We start from the raw sequence: 22,532 nt of genomic DNA, 5'->3' as shown, positions 1-22,532 counted from the left end.
GTAGTACCTCGGGTAACAGGGTTAAGAACTTTACCTCAGGGTGAGAACAGAAATCGGCCACCGCCATCCGCCAGCAGCGGGAGGCCCCATTAGTTAAAGTTCAGGATAAGAACGGTTTCAGGTTAAGAATGGACCTCTGGAACGAATTAAGTTCGTAACCAGAGGTACCACTGTAATGTGTTCATTTTTGAACCTAAAAGATGGAGTTGTCCACAGTAGCAGATCTGATGTGGAACTTCTGCTGGGGGTAAATGTGCATAAACTTCCCTAGGGGCATGTGTTAATCTCTTCTGCGTGATCTGCAGATTTTGCAATGTTCTACTTATGCAAGATCTTTTAGGCTCGCAGACCAGAGAGGCGAAACTTCTACTCCAGCTATGGACTTATTTTCTCCTTGGGGCAGGGTGTGGGGTGTGAACAGTGCCAGATTTATGTATAAGCTAAACAAACTTAGGGCCCCACTCTCTTGCCTGTCCCCCATACAGTGGTACCTAGGGTTACGAACTTAATTCGTTCTGGAGGTCCGTTCTTAACCTGAAACTATTCTTAACCTGAAGCAGCACTTTAGCTAATGGGGCTTCCCGCTGCTGCCGCGCTGCCACTGCGCGATTTCTGTTCTCATCCTGAAGCAAAGTTCTTAACCCAAGGTACTATTTCTGGGTTAGCAGAGTCTGTAACCTGAAGCGTCTGTAACCTGAGGCATCTGTAACCTGAAGCGTATGTAACCTGAGGTACCACTGTATACTTCTTAATTGTATCTCACTATGAATATACTTCTTCTTAATTGCATTTCAGTTCAACAATTACTTTGATAAAATACATATTTTGTTATGTGCAAATGGCTTTAGATACCTATTACAGTGGTACCTTGGTTTACAACCATAATCCATTCCAGAGGTCCAGTTGTAAACCAAAACAGGTTGTAACCCAAGGAGTGCTTTCACCAATTGGTCCTCAAAAAAAGGGGGGTTGTAATTTTTTAAAAAAGGGTTGTAATCCAAAAAAAGGGACACGCACTTCCGGGTTTGACGTGGTTGCAATCCAAAACGGTTGCAAACCAAGGTATCACTGTAGGTCCATAAATTACCATATAGCATATATGCAACACAAAAAAACAGCGACAATTTGTTGTTGACAAAGGACAGCTGGACATATAAAAGTCCCCATTACCTTCAGTAGCTTAGGGCCTCATCAAACCTAAATCTGACCCTGGGTGTGAAATAGCAGAGGCATCATATCTTCCTGTGCCTCTTCTGGGAATATATTTATCAAACACTGTATAGTCTTATATACCTACTACATCTAGGTAACAAGTGCATTTACCTGAATGGAATCAAACCAATGAAAACACATGGATCAGAAGACACATACTCAAACCCATGTCATCAATAGACTCAGTGTGCCCAGAGTGGCTGGGGCAACCCAGTCAGATGGATGGGGTACAAATAATAACCATTATTTAAAGGAGGCAACCATCAATTGGCTGTAAATGCCATTTCAGAAAGGGTAAAAAGACAATAAATTAAACAAGTTATGGAATTATGAACTGGGTGTCAGCCACTGAAGGCGCCTGGGTGAGAGAGATTCAGTTGGTCCTCCAGATGTCAACTCCAAGGCAAGAGGAGTGTGTGGTGACAGACTGGCCGCTGTGGAAATTGAGCTTTCTGGCAGTCCACTTTATGGAATGGGGGAGGGACTTGGGCCACCACCCTCAGCCCTGCTCCCTATTGAAGTCATGGCTCAGTTCTGTAATTACTGGGGTTTTTCATTATCTGTATTGTTGCTTTATACTATTATGCTGCACATTTTTAAACAGTATGCCACCTTGGGGACAGAAAGGAAATTCGTAAATTGTTGTATAACTAGTAAATGAACAACCATGGTTGAAATGGGTTATTATGCTACACATATATAACAGCAGCGCTGGCTCTGAGTTCAGAGCAGCTTAAAATTCTATGGGGCAACCCCGGCCAGAGTCTTAATAGCACAAGGATGGAAGAACGAAGAAACCCAGACAAAAGATCAGTGGCAAGGGAAATTGATGGACTATGCGGAGTTGGCGAAATTGACGTACAAACTCGTGACAAGGACAACTGTGACTTTAAAGAAGAATGGGAACCTTTTACAAAGTACTTTAAAACAACAACAAATTGAACTGGACTCCTTGGCAGGTTTTGAATAAACATACACAAATTTATTGTTGCTAATATAATAGATGGATAACTGAAGGATCTTTACATTTTTGCAACATTCAGAGAATAATATGAATTAAAAAATCAGAGAGAGGAGCTGAGGGAAGTCGTAGGGGGGGAGGGGGGAGGGTATGTGGGGGAGGGAGGGGAAATGGGGGGAAATATAATGAAGATGATTTGTTGGAATAATTTGTTATGTGAAAACAGTTAAATTAAAAAAAATTAATTGTATGGGGCAACTCAGCCTGCACTCTAAAATGTGTGCATGCATGCACACACATGCATGAGAGAGAGAGAATGTCTGATATGTGGGACATACAATAAAGTTAATTCAGGAGGGATTCCACACACATGGGGAAGGAGACAGAACTTCCTACAGCCTGCCAGGTCCAGGACAGTCAGTGGGGAAAGAGTTGGGGGTCTTCTTTTCCCCCTTCCTTCCCAGTATAACTTTCTTGATCCCCACCCTCCTGTTGCTTTCAGCAGGAGGAAAATGCCCATGCCAGCTGCAAGCCGGAGGAGTAATAGTGATGGACCTTTCTGCTACCCCAGTGAGGCACTTTCCACTAACAGGGAGGGAAATTCACAGGATCAAGCAGCCCCACAGCAGACAGGCTGGAAAGATACAGCTGCTCCCTAAAGCATTATTTAGCAGAACCCTGCTGCAGTGGTGGTGGCGCTGTGGGTTAAACCACAGAGCCTAGGACTTGCCGATCAGAAGGTCGGTGGTTCGAATCCCCGCAACAGGGTGAGCTCCCGTTGCTCGGTCCCTGCTCCTGCCAACTTAGCAGTTTGAAAGCATGTCAAAGTGCAAGTAGATAAATAGGTACCACTCCGGCGGGAAGGTAAACGGCATTTCCGTGTGCTGCTCTGGTTCGCCAGTCATGCTGGCCACATGACCCGGAAGCTGTACGCCGGCTCCCTCGGCCAATAAAGCGAGATGAGCACCGCAACCCCAGAGTTGGTCACGACTGGACCTAATGGTCTGGGGTCCCCTTTACCTTTTTATTGCAGTGGTGGGGGAACAGCTGGCCCTCCAAATGTTGTTGCAGCCCCAGCTTGCATGGCCAATTACATGCTGCAGAGGAAATTTGAGACACACAACTCTCGGGGTCTCGCAGGTGGCTCTAACGAGCGTTTTTTGGGGGCCGTGCTCTTGTGAGAGCCAAGACAGGATATTCCAGGATCCAGTCAGAGGCTGGGATGGCTTCTGTAATTCTGAGATGTCCCATTGAAGTGTATGTAATAATTAGGGGTGACAGGAGTTGGAATCCATCATCACCTGGAGGTTCACAGCTTCCCCACCCCTGTGCTTGGCAATTATAAAAAATAACTGTCCTGCGTTTCTCTCAGGTGTCGTTTGTGGGGTGTCTTCTTACGCAGTGCAGTTCTGAGGCTCCATGGTAAAGGAGACGACGTTTTCAAGACATAGTCAACATCAGGTATGCCTGGTTCTGCTTGCTGAGGTATACCAAAATCTGTTCCTGCTTCACTTCCAACTATTCTACGTATCTTAGAACTAGGCTATGTCAGTCTTCCATAACCTGGTGTCTTTCCATCTGCCTTTTAGGTAGGTTAGTATTAACATGCAGGCCACACAGATGTCTCCTCCACCCCTGGTCATGTAACCAGAATGAAGACTGGGGTGCTGATTTGCAGTAAAGAAGGCCTGAAGATGCCCTCTCTTAAAATTATTGCATGATATAATAAAGGCAGTGTGCTAAAAGGAATGGCCCAATATATGTGATGCACTGTTGATTGTGCATATGTTTTTTTATAGGCCGGAAAAGGTGAAGGATGAAGCTAACCCTCCTGTATCTTTGCCTCATGGGCACAGCTTTTGCCATGTCGGTGAGCATTTCAGACCCAGCCAATTTGCTAGGCCTCCCCCCTTTTTAATTTTCCTCTGTGTGATCACTCAGCACCACTTTTTCTTTCTTTCTACCTTAGCTGCGCAAACCCCGTAAGGCGGGATTTGGAAGCAAGAGTGAAGAAGTAAGTAAATTTCCTTCCGTTTTTCTCATTCAGCCAGATTTATCCAGCTCCGTATTTCCAGGGGCTACTCTGTCCCCCAACAATCCAAGTCCCTCGCAGGTGGTTTAGTCTGTTTCAGCTAGTAAACACTGCTTCATAGTAATGGAGCACCCTGACTCACAGATGGCCAAAGCCAGAGGTGAATATAGGGGAAGGACCATAGTGGCAGAGAAAGTCTGAGATTCAATCATTGGCATATCCAGGGCTGAATCTACACAGATATTAGAAAATAAGCTGCTTTTTAAAGAAACGTAAAATATATATGGAATTTGCCTTTAGCTCACCAGCGCCACCTAAGGTTACATTTGTATAATGCACTTAAAACATTATAGCTGAGTCCTAAGTATAGCTAGGAAAAGCCCCTGCCTGAAATTCTGGAGAGTCCAACTCACCTCTGTTCCGAAGCATTGTACAGTGGTACCTCGGGTTAAGTACTTAATTGGTTCTGGAGGTCCGTACTTAACCTGAAACTGTTCTTAACCTGAAGCACCACTTTAGCTAATGGGGCCTCCCGCTGCCACCGCACCGCCAGAGCATGATTTCTGTTCTCATCCTGAAGCAAAGTTCTTAACCTGAAGCACTATTTATGGGTTAGCAGAGTCTGTAACTTGAAGCATACGTAACCTGAAGCGTATGTAACCCGAGGTACCACTGTATATACACCCCATCCCCAAAGAGAAGCAACAGTCTCACACACTCTCTTATGCAAACATTTTCCCTTGATGAACTCAACATCTGGCAGCATAGAGTGGCCAGGTGAAAAACAGAACAGGACAGGACTCTTGCACCTTTATTTGTTGTGTAGAAGACTGAAACTCAGCTGGTGTAGCTTGTCAGGTGGGGGGGGGAGGGTTGAGCCCTGCCTTCCTTTACCCCTGTCCAACCTAGGCAGAATTCTTCCATGCCTGGGTTCAAATTTGCCCATTTCAAGTTTGTCTCTGTACAGCTGTAGTTCTCAGCTTATTGTCTAGGGCTGGGTCAGCACACTTTTTCAGCAGGGGGCCAGTCCACTGTCCCTCAGACTTTGTGGGGGCCAAACTATATTTTTTTGGGGGGAGGGGGATGAACGAATTCCTATGCCCCACAAATAACTCAGAGATGCATTTTAAATAAAAGGACACATTCTACTCATGTAAAAACATGCTGATTCCTGGACCATCCGCGGGCCGGATTTTGAAGGCGCTTGGGCCTGATCCTGCCCCCAGGCCTTAGTTTGCCTACCCATGGTCTAGGCAGCTCTGAAAACAAGTGAGGTTCGGCAGGCTTAGAAAATAATTTATCACTTCCAGCATTTTGAAATGACTGACAGGATGCAGGCCAGGGATAATTTACCCTCTCTCAGTACTAGTGAAGCCAGTGGGACTAGAATCAAGTTGATTCAACTGAAAACCGGTTCTGTTTAAATACTGTTGTTCACGGAGAGCCAGATTCAAATGAAACACAGTCTGACAGATATATTTCTTCACAGATGATGCAGTTTGGTCCGTATGGCTACATGAATTCCCCACAAGTAAGTTCACTCTTTTCTTGGTTCTTGAAACATACACTTTCTATACTTCAGTGGATAGCTCAGTCAGTAGACCATGAGACACTTAATCTTAGGGTTATGGGTTCAAGCCCCACATTGGACAAAAGATGCCTGCATTGCAGAGAGTTGGAATAGATGATCCCGTTCAACTCTATTATTCTATAATTTTATTACATGTTTTTATTATTATTTCTTTATAATTTGTACTGCACCCATCTGACTGGATTGCCCCAGCCACTCTGGGCAGCTTCCAACACATACCGTATTTTTTGCTCTATAAGACGCACCAGACCACAAGACGCACCTAATTTTTGGAGGAGGGAAACAAGAAAAAAAAATATTCTGAATCTCAGAAGCCAGAACAGCAAGAGGGATCGCTGCGCAGCGAAAGCAGCAATCCCTCTTGCTGTTCTGGCTTCTGGGATAGCTGCGCAGTCTGCATTCGCGCCATAAGATGCACACACATTTCCCCTTACTTTTTAGGAGGGAAAAAGTGAGTCTTATAGAGCAAAAAATACAGTATTTAAAAACATGTATATCCTGCCTTGCCACTAAGGATCTCAATGCGGCGCATATGGCTCTCCTTCAATTTATCCTCATGACCCAAGGCCATCCAGCGAACTTCATGGCAGAGAAGGTATCTGAACCTGGGTTTCACTAGTCTTAGATCAACACTCCAGTCAGAAATGCTTTCTCACCATGTGCTGCTTTTATTTCTCTTTTAATCACATTTCAGCTGGCTCATTTGGCAGCTTCTTTATATGGCTATCGCTCGGGTTTCCTGCAGATGTTCCCCCAGCAGCCTATGTTGCCCCAGCAGAGATTTCTCCTCTGGCCACAGCAGACACCAGTGCATCAAGTCGCCAGGCTGCCTCCACGCAAACCTCACCAAACTCCAGTGGCCAGGCAGCCAAACATCAGGCTGCAGCCAAGGCCGCAGTTAAAACCACAACTTCCGAGGCGTCCGCAGCCACAACCACGATTACAGCCGCCACCAAAGCAGCCTCAAAATACCTACCCTTCTCAGACTCACCAACAAGTGCTGGTTCATCAACCCCAAAGGGGGAAGCAGCAACAGCCTCAGGTAAACAAGCAAGTTTGATCTGGGGGGAAATTGCTCCAGTGTCCCCGGCATCTCACTGTCTACCAGCACAAGGGATCAGCAGGGACGGCCCTATCATTAGCCAGAATGAGGGATCTGCTTCAGGCAGCAGATGTTTTAGGGCAGCAGTGGAAGCCATACACACACACACACACACATGCTTCCCTCTGTTGGAGGACAGAGCTGTGAGTTCCACACAACCTTTCCTGAAGCTCCTAATATAATTTGTTTTGCTCAGGTGGGTGGCGGATCATGCTGTCCCATTGAAGTAAGAGCCGGCTGCCAGTCCAGTCAGCTTCTGTACATGGACCAGGGCTGAGAGGAGGTGCCATATTGACCTTTGCCTCAGGCAACAATATGTCTTGGGTCAATCCTTGCCTTCAACCCTTACTCCCATCGCTGCAATTTGCAGGTCAGGGAAAGAAGCTGCAAATGTTCTACTTATCACAAAATGTTAGGGTGACCCCTTGGCCTACTTTACGGCGGGGGGTCCTATATTTGAAGGCATTCTCTATTTGAAGGACTGATCTGCCCGTATATGGGTTAAAAATAAAGAACCCCAAGATGGGAGAGCTGTGGCCTTGAAATTAGTATTTGGATGGCAGACTGAGCTGGCACCAATGTCACTTGGTCACAGTCTTCCCACTATGGGGAGATTCACTTTCTTCCTATGCAAATTACAAAAAATTTGTCTAAATTGTGCCCATGCATAAGTGGCCACCCTAAAGACACAGGAAAAAGACACAGGTGGCGACCCTAGTTTTCATTTTTAGGCTATGATTATAGGACATACGCATCAGAAAGGAGGGGTATAAGGGGAAGAAAAATGAGAGCATGTGACGTATTGCACATGTGCCAGCACTGGACTGTACACACCATACGTTTAAAGCACATTTCCCCCCACAAAGCATCCCAGTTCCCCGTAGGGCTCCAACACGCTGCGGATAGCAGCCTGCCGCCCCGTGCACCCCATGTGCCAGACAGACATCGGCCAGCCCCACAAGCTCGGGGGACAGCAAGGAGGCACAGCGCCGCCGTCCCGCTGTTCCTCGACCTGCTTCGGTTTCCTCGACCTGGTTTTGGGGGGGAAATAAAGGGGGGGAAATTCCTTTATTCCCCCCCCCAAAAAAAAAACACCTAGGTGCGTCCTATGGGACGGAGCATCCTATGGGACAAAAAATACGGTAGGTGGAATCACACTATTCTTTTTTATTGTAATCATTACATAGTGACTGGTTGTTGTTTTTTTGCAGGGAGTGTTAGATTTTGTCACAATGACACCTTCTCTTTCCTCCTCCAGGCATTTCCACCACAGCAACAATCTCCTTGGCACTTCCCTCAGGTGAATGGATGTCCCTTGTTTTACACACACAGAGAACTTTTAAGGGCCACAGTTGTGGGGTATTTTGTTTTGTTTTGTTTTTGATTAAAAAGGACTTCTGATTAATTGGCCAGCAGATCTCTCCTTAAAATAAAAATGCTTCTAAGTTAAATTCTTCTAAATTCACAGGTGGAAGATGCTTTCTCAGGGCAGCCAAAGCTTCCTCCTCTCAAACATGGGAGGAAGTGCTTAGAAGCTCATTTTGGCATTAAGCGGTATATTGATGGATTCATTAATATCATTAACTGCCAATAATCATACTTTTGAAAATGATCCCCATTGTGACACGTGTGTACCTTATCTGAAAGAATGCCTACCCCCTTAGTAGAAATCTACTAAGATTTCTTCAATAGATCCAGCACCACGACAACATTGGTCCAATGCATGCTTACTCACAGATCTTTGTGATTTTTGTTTACATAGGAAGACTAGCGAACCACCGATAAATCAGAAACCACGCCTGTGGTTGGGTGATTTTGAGGAGATTCCTTGTAAAAATTATGCAGTTCCATTATGGTCCATGTTTTTGTACCATGAAAACACTGGGAAACACCAGATCTGTGGTTCTTATGGTAGAGTCAACAGGTGCCAAAATGATCTGTCATGTGATTAGGGGTGAAAGGAAGAATCCACGAAAAACTTAAGCAGAATCAGGGGGCTGCATTTTTTTGGATCGTTGTGTCTCCTAGATCTCTCCCCATTCTCTCTTATCTTCTTGGTCATTCTGATGCTGTTCAGACGCTCTGATCTCTGAAAAGCACTTAGAGCTAGAAGCGGAAGTGGGAATTGGTGCTGACCTGCTGGGAGCCTGAAGGGCCCTGCCCTGCTACTCTCCACCTGGCTTGGGGTGGGGCCTGACAGGCTCCATAAAGGAGTGTTGCTGCTGCTCCTCAGCAGAGAAGGCCCTGTTTTTGTTTTGTTTTTTTAAAAAATGCTTTTATTTTTTATCTATGTCATTTTAAATTGTGATTGATATTAATGCGCCAGAAGTGGTTTAGTCATGCTGGCCACATGACCTGGAAAGCTGCCTGTGGACAAACGCCGGCTCCCTCGGCCTGAAAGCGAGATGAGCGCCGCAACCCCACACTCGCCTTTGAGTGGACTTAACCCTCCAGAGGTCCCTTTACCTTTTTAACATTTTTACCTAGATTTTATGATTTATGTGGAAATTGTTTTCAATTTCATAGTGTACTTTTGATGTGTTTTATTTATTGTGTATGACTTTTGTTGTGTTGGTAATTACATAAATCTTGTCATGTTGTAAGCCACCTTGAGCACTGATTTAACTATGGAAAGGTGGTATACAAATAAAAGGATGGATGATGAATGGAATTGGTGCCACTTCCTCGTTAAATTACAATTATGCTAACGTGGCTGTTTTTCTTCTGCATTGTAGATGTTTGGTCATGGAGGCTTCCAACAGCAACCATTTGGTCCATATCAGGGAGTAAGATATTCCATTTAAAGGCTTTGGGGGTAGTGGGGACAATTTTGGGGACCACTTAGCTCTATCCCATAGCTAAAATGGCTTGTTTAATCAGGAATGATTGATTGACAATGCCTTTGTCTGAATTCTATTAGTATCTCCATGGGCTGCTAGAGATTGTGTTATATTCTTAAGATTATGGATGTTTTAATTGTGTTGTTGTGGTTCTGAAAAAGTTATAAAACTAAATAAACAAGCCCTGTGAAACTAATATAGATCCATACAGTGAATCCAAAATGATGTTGATTCTTCCATTAGAAATATAAAGAAACGAATTCAGTAGAACAAAGGGGGAAGAAGTTAAGCACTTTTTGTAGTGTGGTGGGTGGGTATGAATCTGTCCCTCATTATTCATCAGATAGCTCATGTCTGAGAAGCGAGGGAGAACCTTGCAAATTTCAACACATCATGTGTGCTTAGACACTGGTCTTTATGTTTTAGAATAGCTAAGCAATCTAATTTCAATGCCCTCCCCGCAAAGTCTGTCCAAACTTACTCGATTTTCTTTTTCTCCAGCGTATGCCATTTGGACAGCCACCTGCCAGCAATGAAGAAGGGGTAAATACAATTTGATATAATTGGGATGGTGTGAGCTAAACTGTATATGAAGCTGCAGGAAAGAGGACGTCTGAGGCATCCTTCTACGTTCTCCTGCTATAATGTTCACTTGGGAGCCCTCCCTTCCCTTGACCTTCAGGAAGGTCAGGATGCACAGACCACATGGCTTTAATGTTTCCTGATTCTAGTGCTCAGGACTGCTGAGTGATGGATGCAGTTCTGAGGTCAAGGCCTTTAAGCCACAGTTAAAATAACTTTTATAATTCTATTAACAATAACATTTCATTCACAATTTTATTGCATTGGGTGGTATCAAACTGTTTTACTCTCTTAATTATATTTGTAGACCCCCTATTATGGATATGGCTACCTTGGGATGGGAGGCAGAGCTCCGTATTCTGAAGAAATGCTTGAGCAAGACTTTGAAGAGGCAAAAGAAAAGGAAACCCCTAAAGAGAGCCCAACAGCTGATCCTGCAACCAACTCAACGGTCTTGGAAACAAATTCAACCATCTCTAATCAACCAAGCCAGGCAGCGAATGGCACTGCTTCTGGGCTCAGTTCAGCCGGCAATGGGGCTAATTCGCCAGGCCTTGAGAGGAACTTGCTCAGTGGAAACGGGATCCCAACACCGTCACCCACGGCTCATGTGTCAGCAAGGAATGGAGCAACATGGAATGGCATTGATCCCTCAAGTCAAAGGCCTCCATCTCCAGATGTCAATGTCATTCAAAGCTTTCCTTCAGGGGGCCAACAACCCCCAGGGTATGGTGCACATGTCTATAAGCCCCAACCAGATATGGGAGATACAAGGCACAATGCTTTGATTTCTAGAGGAAACCCCTCTACCCAAACTGAAAACCCAAAAAATTCCTTGACTTATGGAGAGTACTCTAACCACAGAGGCAATCTCCAGAATACAAACAGCAACCCTCCCTCAGTAAACAATAGACCTAACTTATATGAGCAACCCCATTATCTTGAGAGGAACCCATCAGGTCAAAGAGAAAGAGTGCCTTTTCCTAGTTCTGATCCACAAGGCCAGTGGAATAAAGTTCCAGTCTACAGGGATAATGGTCTAAATCATTCTCCATCTGAAGGCCATTCCCTGGATTCGCAGTTTAATACAGCAGGACGAGTTGAGGATGTCTATAATGAAAGAGAATACACTGAACGGCATCAGCCTTCTGGAATGCACCGAACACGTGCATTTTCCCATCAGGAAGCATTCTCAGCCACAAGCAGAACTCCATTTGAAACAGAAGCCCGGTGGTATGAGTGGAAGGAGAAGCCCTTTATTCATCCAGATCATGAAAGAGAACAATTTCAACCTTCACAAAACCGGAGGTGGAACAACCAAGAAGATCCACAGGTCTTCGGAGATGCTCCTCCCAGGTATAATTCAATGTATTCATCTGGTTCTTTTCAACGAACGGGACATTCCGCTTACTCCGAAAGCGATCTCAATGCCCAACAATCCCATTCCTTTTATCCCAGAGGATGGGAGGATAGAGAACATTCACCCACAATGAGCCCAGCAAACCAAAGAGAAAGTCCACCATATTCTCCAGATTTGCCTTCAAATCAGATGCAAAGAAACACCTATCACAGAAACGTTCTGCAGGAGCGTGAGCCATATCCCAGGCAAAACCCATGGACCCAAGAAAAACAGGTGCTTGACCTTGACAGAGAATACAGAAACCCTCCATACAATCCAACTCAACACCATGCATATCCAAAATATTCTATGGAGAATCCAGCCAACCAAAGAAGTAATTTGCCATATGAGGAAATTAACCGGTGGACTCCAGAAGAACATTCTCCAGTTCGTGGTGCAGAACGTTTGAGACAAACAGAAAACACCCCATATCGCGTGAACAATGCATTCGGACCCAGAGAAAGGAATCTGGAGAACCAAGCACCACATTCTCCATTACAAAGTGGCACTCTCCTTCAAAGCAGACCACAGTATCCCGAAAGAGATGTTTGGGTCCCCCAAATGGTGGGCCCATCTGCCCCGAAAGAAACTTCGCACTACTTTGATACCTACCCCACAGACTTCAGGAAAAACCCAGCGCATGCTGAAGACACAGAAGGAGCCATGCATGGGAGACCACCAATCTCCAGTATTGATATTGCAGAAAGAAGACATCATTCTGACACACTGAGGTACCCAGGTGATTACCCAAGAGAACCCAGAACTGTCACCTCACACACGACTGACAGCCACCTGTGCTGTGCAGGTGACTCCCCAGCGCCAAGAGAGAACTTACTGGCACCACTGCAAAGTGCCCCTCATTTCCAGTTTGCTTCATGGGAGCAAAAAGGAAGCTCGACATATCCAGAGAGCAACCATGCAAAGCACGCCAGGCATGCCCCCTACCCAGCTGGCATTCAGTCTAATCACAGGGATATTTCTCTAAAGGCTGGGGAAACAAAATCACAGAGAGAAAACTTGGATGCATATGGAGAGGAAATAGCAGGCCTACAGACTGGTCCACCCTGCTCCAAATCTCACCTAAGAAAACAGAATGAACCTGAAGCCAACTATGAAACTGGTCTACCTGTACCAAGGAACACACCTTGCTATGGAAGCAGCATCCGAGGTGACGGACACAATGTCCTTGCTTGGATCGTGGGGGAAAATCAGTCCAAAAGAGAATCTGAAAGGGCAGCTTCTATGAAGTTTGTACCTGAAAATGTACCACCGCCACCTCAAGGGATCAGAAGTGCAGCTCATGATGGTGAAGATGCTAGGAAAGGAGAACGCTCAGCACTTGGGTTCAAGAGGACTCCATGCTTTGGAAGCTGGTTAAAGCAGTATTTATCCAGCACGGGAGCTCCATCTGGTGATCAGCAGCACGATCAGTTTTATCCAGATAACCCATTGCCCACCAGGAAGCCAAACATCATGGTGCCACCTGTACCACAGCCAATCTCTAGTACTGATCCATCCCATGATATAGAAGAAGCACCATTGAAATTCGGATCCCCGGGAGAAGAATTGGCTGAGCAAGCAAAGGAAAGGACACCGGACTGTTTACTGTTCCCAAACAAATGAAATGCTAAAGAACCTCCTTTTTTTCAAGTTTGGAAAACAGCATCTCTAAAAAATGACAACGGCAGGCTCATTCAGAGCACAGATGCAGGAAAATGGAACGTACATAATTGCATAATTACAAAGAGGGGGAAATAACAGCTGAACTGTGTAGATAGCTTGTGTAGGTCATTTGGTATTTGGTTTTTCAAACCTCGCTGGCGTTTCACCCTTCAACATTCTAACCTTCAACCTTTCTTCTGGTTTTCTGTAGGACTCGACCAAAATGGGCTCCTGAAACTCTCTAAAACCTAAGCTTACCAGATTCCCCCCCCCCCAATAAATCCAGGGACACTTTTCAACTTCTCCATTCCGGAGATGGATTTTGTCAGGGGACTGATTTGTAAATCAAAGGACTGTCCCCGGGAAACGGGGATTTCTGGTAACCTTACTATAACCTGTTTGCAGAGGATGGTGAAATTCTTATTAATATATTTCGATTTATTATCTGCCTTCACCATCAGGTCCCAGGGTGGGTTACAATAATTTAAAATTCAATATTAAAAACAACTTAAAACAAATTATGGCCATAGGAATAGGTGAGGGTGGGGAAGTTATTTCCCTAAATATTCTCTTGGAAGCATGCAGAATTCAAATGGAGAGAGAGAGAGAGAGAGAGAGAGAGAGAGAGAGAGAGAGAGAGAGAGATGGACTATGTACTTTTGGCAGACTTCTCTCCTTCAGACCTTCCCTCAACATGTTTGTAGTGTGGGACTGGTCTGAGATGTCGCAATATGCCCATGTTGAGTGTGTGCAATCCTGCTGGCTCTCTGAATAGGGCCTTATGTATATGCACTAAGCCTTTTCCTTCCCTGCTGGTTTCACTTTGCACAATGCTTTTCAAAACGGCAACACCATCAACATTATGGAAACATCGGCACGGCTTTTCCTTACTGGGGCACAAATTACTTGTTTGAAACAAATGTAATCTTCCCCTTCTTTTCTGAACATTTACTTGACATTAAAGTGCATTTATTATGGACACTTTTCCTCCCTTCATGTCTGTGTGGCGCATTTTCCTGGTTCCATTTTGCTCCGTCTCTCATCGCAGAAGATGCCAATTAAACTGCCACAAGTTTAAAGAAGTTCAGAATTCAAAACTGGCAGGGTTTAATGGTGCTCTTAAAATAGCATAATTAACCAGCTTCCACGGAAAACGGCAGTCTCCGTCACTTCACCAGTGATATGATGTAATATAGTCCCGGAGACAGCAAAGTGGTTTAGTACTACCTTAAAGCCAATTAAATGTAAGAGGTGCTGATTTAATCCAACAATAGAAGTACCAGGATGTCAGGTTACATGGGGATAATGGTCCTCTCTGTCCTTCAGAAAGCAATTAAAATGTTATTTAAGCACATGGGACACTAAATGCACAGGAACACAGGAAACTGCCTAATACATAGTCAGGGAGCTGGCCCTTCTACCTTGCTATTGTCTGCTACAGTGACTGGTAGCATCTCTCCAGAGTCCTGGGCAGGTGTATTTCTCAGCAGATGTTGGGGACTGAACCTGGGATATTGGACATACCAAGTGTGTGCTTTGCCCCCAAGCTATGTGTACACAAACAGGATGGGCTGCAGTCTTGCACATGGTAACAACAATCCACACACTGAGCTGATTTCAATGGACTTAGTTAAACCTAAAGGTGGACAGGTCTAGCCTATTCTGCCTTGGATGTCTTGCATTAAGGCATTGTCCTTTTGATACATGTGGTCATGAACACACCTGCCCCAAGTAGAGAAACACAGCATGTGTTAGTAAGCAGTCAGATAGCTGGGAGCAGCCCCCCCCCGACACAGAATGGAATGTTGATAAGGAGTTAGCAGAGAGTGGGAGGGTGAGAGGTCAGCTCACTCAAGAAGCACAAGCAGACTTGCAAAGCAGGAGGAACAGCATTTCTTCACCGGAAGTGGAGGCAATTGATCATCTGAGCCCAAAGAGTTGACATATTGGAAAGGTATTAGACAGGAAGCAAATCCAGAAACGTAAGGGTCATAGGTTCAGGATATTCTGCAGAACCAGGAGGCATTCTTCAGAAGGGTCAACTGATTCATAAGCCGTGGATGTTTGCTTAGACGTCTGAGGCTAATTGTTTGCATTGCAATAAATCTTCTAGCTAATTACGACTTGTGCGCTGTGTTATCAAGATGGCAGCCTCGGCTCCTGACACATGTCCCCAAATGGATGTTTGGACTAAAGGTGGGTTTTGTGTCTGAAAACTGGGTGGCTGCTGCCTGCTTCTATGCATGTCTCAATGGGTTTAATGAGACTTATGCCCAGGGATGCCAACTTGAATCAAATATGGGGGGGAGGTAAGCCCTGCCCTGCATAATTGATCACATGGGGTGATGCACTGATACCATTTGAATGACAACGTGCATCAACTTTCTGCAATCCTTTGTGTGGCAGGGGACCATTTGTAGTACTTGGACACACACACTCCAGGGTAATGAAGATGTTGGTTGATGAAGTGAAAAAGAGGGTCAGGCTTCTGTAGCTTTAATCGTTGAGTGAATGAGATGATTTTAGCAGGTGTAGCTTGCATGAAAAGCTGTACCTGCTCAGGTTCCATCTACTACACAACTGTGAAAGTTGCCAGTTCCATTTCCCCTTTTGCAACTCATTAAATGCCAAGGTTCCAGCCACCTCTAGCTCAAGCAAGGCCTGTGGGCTGGATGCAACCCTTGACATCTCTCCATCTGACTCTTGGGAAGAAGCAGGAGCTATGGGGCAGACCATCCGCTTTGTGTGCAGGAGGTCAATCCCTGACATTTCCAGTATGGACGACACTGGGCTGGATGGCCACATGGCCTGACTCAGGGGTAGATGGCCAAATGGTAAAATTGAGGATGGAAAGAGATGGGTGTAGACAACTCTGACTTTTGCCTTTCTAGAATGGAACTCTACAAAAGTATGAGTCACATCCATTGCTCCACCTACTTTTGCCTCTTGTCATCCCCCCACTATGACAGAGGTTTTCAACCTTTTTGAGTCCATGGCTCAATAATAATAATAATAATAATAATAATAATAATAATAATAATAATTTATTATTTATACCCCGCCCATCTGGCTGGGTTTCCTCAGCCACTGGGCGGCTTCCAACACAATAGTAAAATACAGTAATGCACCAAACATTAAAAGCTTCTCTAAACAGGGCTGCCTTCAGATGTCTTCTAAAAGTCAGATAGTTTTTTATTTCCTTGACATCTGATGGGAGGGTATTCCACAGGGCGGGCACCACCACCGAGAAGGCCCTCTGTCTGGTTCCCTGTAACTTGGCTTCTCGCAGTGAGGGAACTGCCAGAAGGCCCTCGGAGCTGGACCTCAGTGTCCGGGTAGAATGATGGAGGTGGAGACGCTCCCTTGACCAACTGCATTCTTACTGCGGCACCCCTGTGGGGCTCAGGGGCCCCCTTGCTTGCAGAGCTGGCAGCCTCTTACTCTTTTTCAAACACCCTTCCTTGTGAAGTGTTCCTTCAGCCTCCTCTCCTCTCCCCTCTCCTTGGGAGTCATGCTGCTGCCACCCCTGGTCTCTGAGCTGCCCCCACCCCTGCCCCAAAGAGAGGTGCCTCCTCACACTGCCCCATAGGGGCCTAGGACTTGTCCATCCATTCCCAACAGCAAGGGCTGGTGGGCTGACTGGCTGGGCTCCATTGCCTGCTTGCTTGCCTACTCCTCAGCTCCTGGCAATCAGCACCTCTGGCCAGCCCCAGAGACACCATTTGCCTGCAGAGCTTGTAGCCAGGGCTGCTGCAACAAACAGCTGTCCAGCTCTTTGGGCAGCAGATACACAAGAGGGCATCAGAGGAGGGAGGGAAGGAAGGAAGGAAGGAAGGAAGGAAGGAAGGGGCGGGCCAGTGTTGCCCATGGCACCCTTGACCACCATTCAATGCACTCCAGGCTGCCACGGCACACTGGTTGAAAGCCACTGCACTACGGTAAGCCATCTTGAGTCCATATCAGGGGGAAAGGAGGGGTTTACACAAATATATAACAACAGCATTGCACAAAAGAGAACGTCACCCTTAGGCTGGGAAAGCTAACCCACCCTGACGTCAAACAACTATCCTCTCCTAGCAAATATATATATATATATATTAAAAGCTCAAGTGGAACACTTCGTTACAAATGTCTACATTGCCACTTTCTCGCAGGGCTGCTTGAAGTATGGGAAGAGGAGCTCCTTGACATGCTCTGTGCCAGCTCAGTAACATTTTCAGGATCTGCACATAAAAACAAGAGGGGAGCAAAATATTACCCTGAACCTTTCTCAACAGCTATAGAAAAGCAGTAAAATCTTATGACAGTCATATGGTTGGTTTTACCATATAACTACCATATACCATCTCATATATCAGTACTGTATCTGTTCATTTCACTTCATTAGCCTCAAGCCTGCTGGTTTGCGAGAAAGTGAGGGGCACTTCCTGTAAGCTACAAACTGATGGGCTTGTGAGGGAGCCTTGCTGCTCAGTGGCACTTTCTTTGTATGCAGAAGCCCCTAATTTTAATCCTTGGCATCTCCCAGCAGAGTTGAGAATATCTCCTGTTGGAAACCCTGGAGAAACTCCACCAGCTAGTATAGATTGGGTTCAGACCCTTTGGCCTGCCAGATGTTGCTGGACTACAACTCCCATCAGCCCTAGTAGCAGTCCTAGTATCTGGTAGTCCATGCCCAATGGCAAGGGATGATGGGAGTTGCAGTTCAACTATGTCTGGAAGGCCCAGGTTTCCCACATCTGTCCTGAGTTAGGTGGACCAATGGGCTGACTCTGTCTGAGGCAGTTTCCCTGTTTTCATTACATTACAAAACGACGCAGTCTTTCACAAAAACATTTGGAAGATTCTGTGCTCAGATCCCCCTTGTGAACTTCCTATAGGAAGTTCATAAGACCAGAACTATGGACTGGAAATCCCAGTCGCTTCCAATCTTGTCACAGTAACCATGCAAAGGCAAGCCAGCTGTTCTGGTCTTCTAGGGAAGATGACTCAGGAAAGAACTTCAGCCTTGTGGTTGGGGACTCTGACAACTAAGCATGCAGCATGAGCCCCTCCTCATGAGTTAGCTCCCCAAACACCCAAGCTCCCTCGTGTAATCCCACACTGGAAATACCAAGAGGCACACAAGGAGGATGCTGAATGTCAGAGATGCACACATTTCCAAGCTAGCACACAGCCCCTTTGAGTCCACTCCACTCTCTGTTAAGGGGTGTACAGCTTCAGAAGTCATCAACTCCTCCATCAGGACAGGAGGTAGAGATGTGGATCCCATGGTCCTCCAGGTGTTACTGCTCTCCAACTCTTGTTGTCCCTGACAATGCTGGTCTGGGCTGACAGGGTCTAAGAATATCTGGAGGGCCACAGGTTCTCCATCTCTTCTAGAAGACCTTATCTGAATGCCACACTCTCTTGAAACAACATGGGCTGTATTTGACACCTTGCTGCCAGCTATGCCCCTTTGGATTATGCTTAGTGCCCAAGTATCCTGCCACTGGAACAGGCAACTTCCAATACATGGCTTTCTCCGCCGACCTAACAGGTATGCCACTCTTTGTCTTTCAATATGGCTGTTGCATTTTTATTATAATTACTGCATGTTCCCCAACTCCTGATTCAATTTGGTTTTGACACTTGCAAAAGATTCCACACCCATTCCACACCCATCCACACCAAATCTGACTTACTTGGTCCTTTGTTTTCCCATGCTCATTCCCCAAATGGAAGTTGTGCTTCTCTGTAACGCCAAGCTTACTAGCAAGAAGCCTCCAGTTTCTTTTTCTTGTGGCTATCTCTGTGGCCACCTTAACAAGTTGCAGATCACTCAGTCCTTCTTTATCCTGAATATCTACAGTGAACTGCAAAAACAAAGTGGATTATTAGAGAACTGCATTCCATGGGTGAGCCACATGGGCTTCGATGGACTCAGCTTCTGGTTAGAACTTTATTCTGATTGGTTAACAACATAAAGTTATATTTTAAATGACCTTGCTAAGCGGAAACCCATTAAACTAAACAGTAGCCATATTATAAAAACTTCTGAGGAGTTATCAGGTTTGCATCTAACAGCCTTGTATATTTCTCTTTTGCTCCCTTCACACTCTGTGAAAAGACAGAGCATGTAGAATGATGTACAGTGGTACTTCCGGTTACAAACTTAATTCGTTCTGGAGGTCTGTTCTTAACCTGAAACCGTTCTTAACCTGAGGTACCACTTAAGCTAATGGGGCCTCCTGCTGCTGCTGCCGTGCCACCGGTGCGCGATTTCTGTTCTCATCCTGAGGTAAAGTTCTTAACCTGAGGCCGTCTTAACCATTGGCACCACTCGGGTGCCGGGCTCTCAGGGGCGCCAGGCCGAGAGTCTGGGGCCCGAGAGTTGGAGTCTGGGGAAGAGCCTGCCCGTCGGAGCACCGCAGCAGGCTCTTCTGCTGCTGGAGGCTCTGCACTATGAGTTCGGGGGCAAGTGAGCCAGCGAAGCGCTGAGGCGGCTCCACCCTCCTGCATGACTGGGATTGGCGTAGGGCCATGGAGAGGCCCGCCCAGCGCATGCTGCTCACACCACGAGGCGCACGGCTTTGCTCAGCCGTCAATACTGACGCTTCGGGCTGGTTTGTTGCGCTGGGCTGGGGGGGGGGATAGGAGGATCTTTGCACCCTGGTGCCGCATGTGCTTAGGACAGCCCTACCTGAGGTACTACTTCTGGGTTAGCGGAGTCTGTAACCCAAAGTGTTTGTAACCCAAAGTGTTTGTAACCTGAGGTACCACTGTGATAGGGCTGTGCTTGTGGCCCCGCCCAAACCATGTGCAGCTCCTCCCATTCATATCATTCATGAAAATGCATGGGTGCCTCTGCATGTAGTTACTGGCTTCCTCAGCTCTGGAACCTCACACAGTAGATGATGGGGACAAAGGGAGAAACAGGTGTGTGTCTGGGCAGGTCCAGATGTGTGGGCTCACTGCAGCTTTCTAAGCACTTTGTCCCTTCATGCAAGTAACTGTTGGCTGCTTTCAGCAAAACGGTTGGCAACATCTCGCTTTGGATCACAAGACAAGATGGTATCCAAAATGCTATTTCAGAATGTTCCGCTGAGTTCTCTTTAGAAGCTATGATTCCATAGGAACAGGTCAAGAGTCTACATGGACATAGTACTGGGATTTCCACAAGATTTGAGACATGTTCCATATGCTCTCCATGCAAACAGCCCTACCTGCCATTTCTAGACTACTGCATCTCAAACCCTTGGGTCAGATTAAGTGTACTTCAAATAGATACACAAATCAAAAGCAGACGATTTAGAATTGCACTCTCTCTCACGCACATCCTTCTGAATTAATTTGATCTTTCAAAAGCCAGACCAATAAGAATGCCATTCAGAAGGCTGCTAAGCCTTGGCATTTTGCAGTTCTCTGTATTTAACAGATACGAGCTTTGCAAATATGTGGACTTACTAGAATTCTGGAAAGAGATGTTGACTGTACTCATATTGCTGGTTAGATGCAGAAATATTAAAAGTCCAACAGATATAATCTTGTTACGTGTTACGTATAATATGTCATGTGCATATTCTTTAATATAGATTGGTAACCACTTTCTTTTCTCCCACAAATTATTATTAGTGAAAAGTGACAACTTTTTTTTAAAAAAGGGAAATCTTAAAAATAAATCATAATGTCTACTTACACTCAGATAAGAAGTAGGGTGCTCAATTTGTGTCAGATTTGGAGGTATTATTGGAAAATCTAGTGTAGATTTGACTATTTCTTCTGAAAAGGATAGAACCCAGGCAACAAACATATCTTCAGAGATATACCCTAAGGAGAAAATGTTCTTCTTACATTAATGCTATTTATCTGCAAGATAATGGGTGCTATCCTGTAACTAAAGTTACTAAATACTTGTCAGTGGCAGCCCCACACAGAGCACATTACTGTAGCCCAGTCTGGAAGTTCCCAAAGCATCATGGATATTCTACTACTAGGGAAGGTTGGTTTTAAAATGTGCTCTGATCCAAAGCTCTTCAGATATTCAGAGCTAGAGAAACGACTCCTAGGAAGAGCAGGACTCCCTATTCACTGAATTGCCAGGGGCAATAGCTGCACATGAGTGCAATGAGGATGGTTACATATTTCTATCTGGAATTGTCATGAATAGGAAAGTTCTTGTGGATGCAGAAAAGCTGTTTGCACACTGGGTTTCTGCGTAGAAAATAGCCTCTGGATCACAGAGTAATTTACAGGTATGTATTTACATACATAAATACTTACTGCAAATTTATGTATGTAAAAAACCAGCAGTGACGGTATACGATGCTTTGGTTTTAAAATAATAAACACGATCTAGCCATAGTTAAGCACTTTTAAGCCCCATTGGTTTCAGTTGGGAGAAAGTGAGTACATTCTTAATTGTCTCATTGGAATTAACAGGAACAGCTTGACTTCGGTTGAGTCATGTAAAAGCAAAATAATCCTGGAAACCACATCTCTTTTCAAACTCCCCCTCATTTCTGTTTGCCACATAACGAAGAATCCACAAGATGGTGCTGTGTCACATCCTTTATGAAAAAAATACATTGTTTTTGATCTTCTTTCAGTCAATTTAAGTTTCCTGTTAACATGGTATCCTATACATCATGGACCCTGGAATGCGCATTTCTTCAATCAATATTCTCAAAAAGTCAGCAAACTACCTTGATTGTCTTTATCCACTTCCTTGAGGAAAGTAGCAGAAAGTTCATCAATGGCACTGCAACTTTGCATAGGATATAAGTCATGCAGCAAATGCCTGAGTTGTTCCTTGCCAACAATGCCAGAGAATAATGTTTGGTATAGTCCTAAGCAAGGGAGATGAATAACAAACTGGAGGTTATTTTCTAAATCTGCTCCAAATATTTTTCCTGTTTTTATTATTAGTTAGAATTACTGGCCATTTTGGAGAAGTAAAAAATCCTGCCATCGTTGTCCCCCTCTCCCCAAAATTACTGATACTTCCACCTTTCAAGATTACTCACATGGGGAATTCCAACCAGTCATGGATTACAGAGTGAACAGGATGATTTTGTGCCATGGATTCCATCTAACAAGTAGTGGAGGCTAAAATCTTGTGGGTACAGAACTGAAATCTTGGGTCAGATTAAAAAGCCCGTCTAGATCTCTG

General features: G+C 45.2%; 2 protein-coding genes across 2 annotated transcripts in view; one reads left to right on the top strand and one right to left on the bottom strand.

The window, feature by feature from the left end:
* The first annotated feature begins 3,976 nt into the window (after positions 1-3,976).
* ENAM (enamelin) lies at positions 3,977-13,502 on the top strand. Its single transcript, XM_053371461.1, has 8 exons — positions 3,977-4,043; positions 4,143-4,187; positions 5,695-5,736; positions 6,491-6,838; positions 8,157-8,198; positions 9,634-9,684; positions 10,240-10,281; positions 10,628-13,502. The coding sequence occupies exons 1-8, from the start codon at positions 3,990-3,992 to the stop codon at positions 13,340-13,342; spliced, it is 3,339 nt and encodes a 1,112-aa protein (XP_053227436.1). The 5' UTR covers positions 3,977-3,989; the 3' UTR covers positions 13,343-13,502.
* A 3,831-nt stretch (positions 13,503-17,333) lies between these two features.
* The window catches only part of LOC128405218 (uncharacterized), a 34,903-nt gene continuing 29,704 nt past the window's right edge, over positions 17,334-22,532 (bottom strand). Inside the window, exons 5-8 of the mRNA XM_053371625.1 lie at positions 22,066-22,209; positions 21,060-21,190; positions 19,066-19,236; positions 17,334-17,604 (exon numbers count right to left, since the gene is read on the bottom strand). Coding sequence (XP_053227600.1) covers positions 17,479-17,604; positions 19,066-19,236; positions 21,060-21,190; positions 22,066-22,209 — 572 coding nt within the window. The 3' untranslated portion in view covers positions 17,334-17,478. The remainder of the gene's footprint in view (positions 17,605-19,065; positions 19,237-21,059; positions 21,191-22,065; positions 22,210-22,532) is intronic.

The sequence above is a fragment of the Podarcis raffonei genome, chromosome 17 (assembly GCF_027172205.1).
Source record: "Podarcis raffonei isolate rPodRaf1 chromosome 17, rPodRaf1.pri, whole genome shotgun sequence".
Taxonomy (NCBI): domain Eukaryota; kingdom Metazoa; phylum Chordata; class Lepidosauria; order Squamata; family Lacertidae; genus Podarcis; species Podarcis raffonei.
Note: the sequence above shows the minus strand (reverse complement) of the source record. Positions and strands in the feature narration are given on the sequence as shown.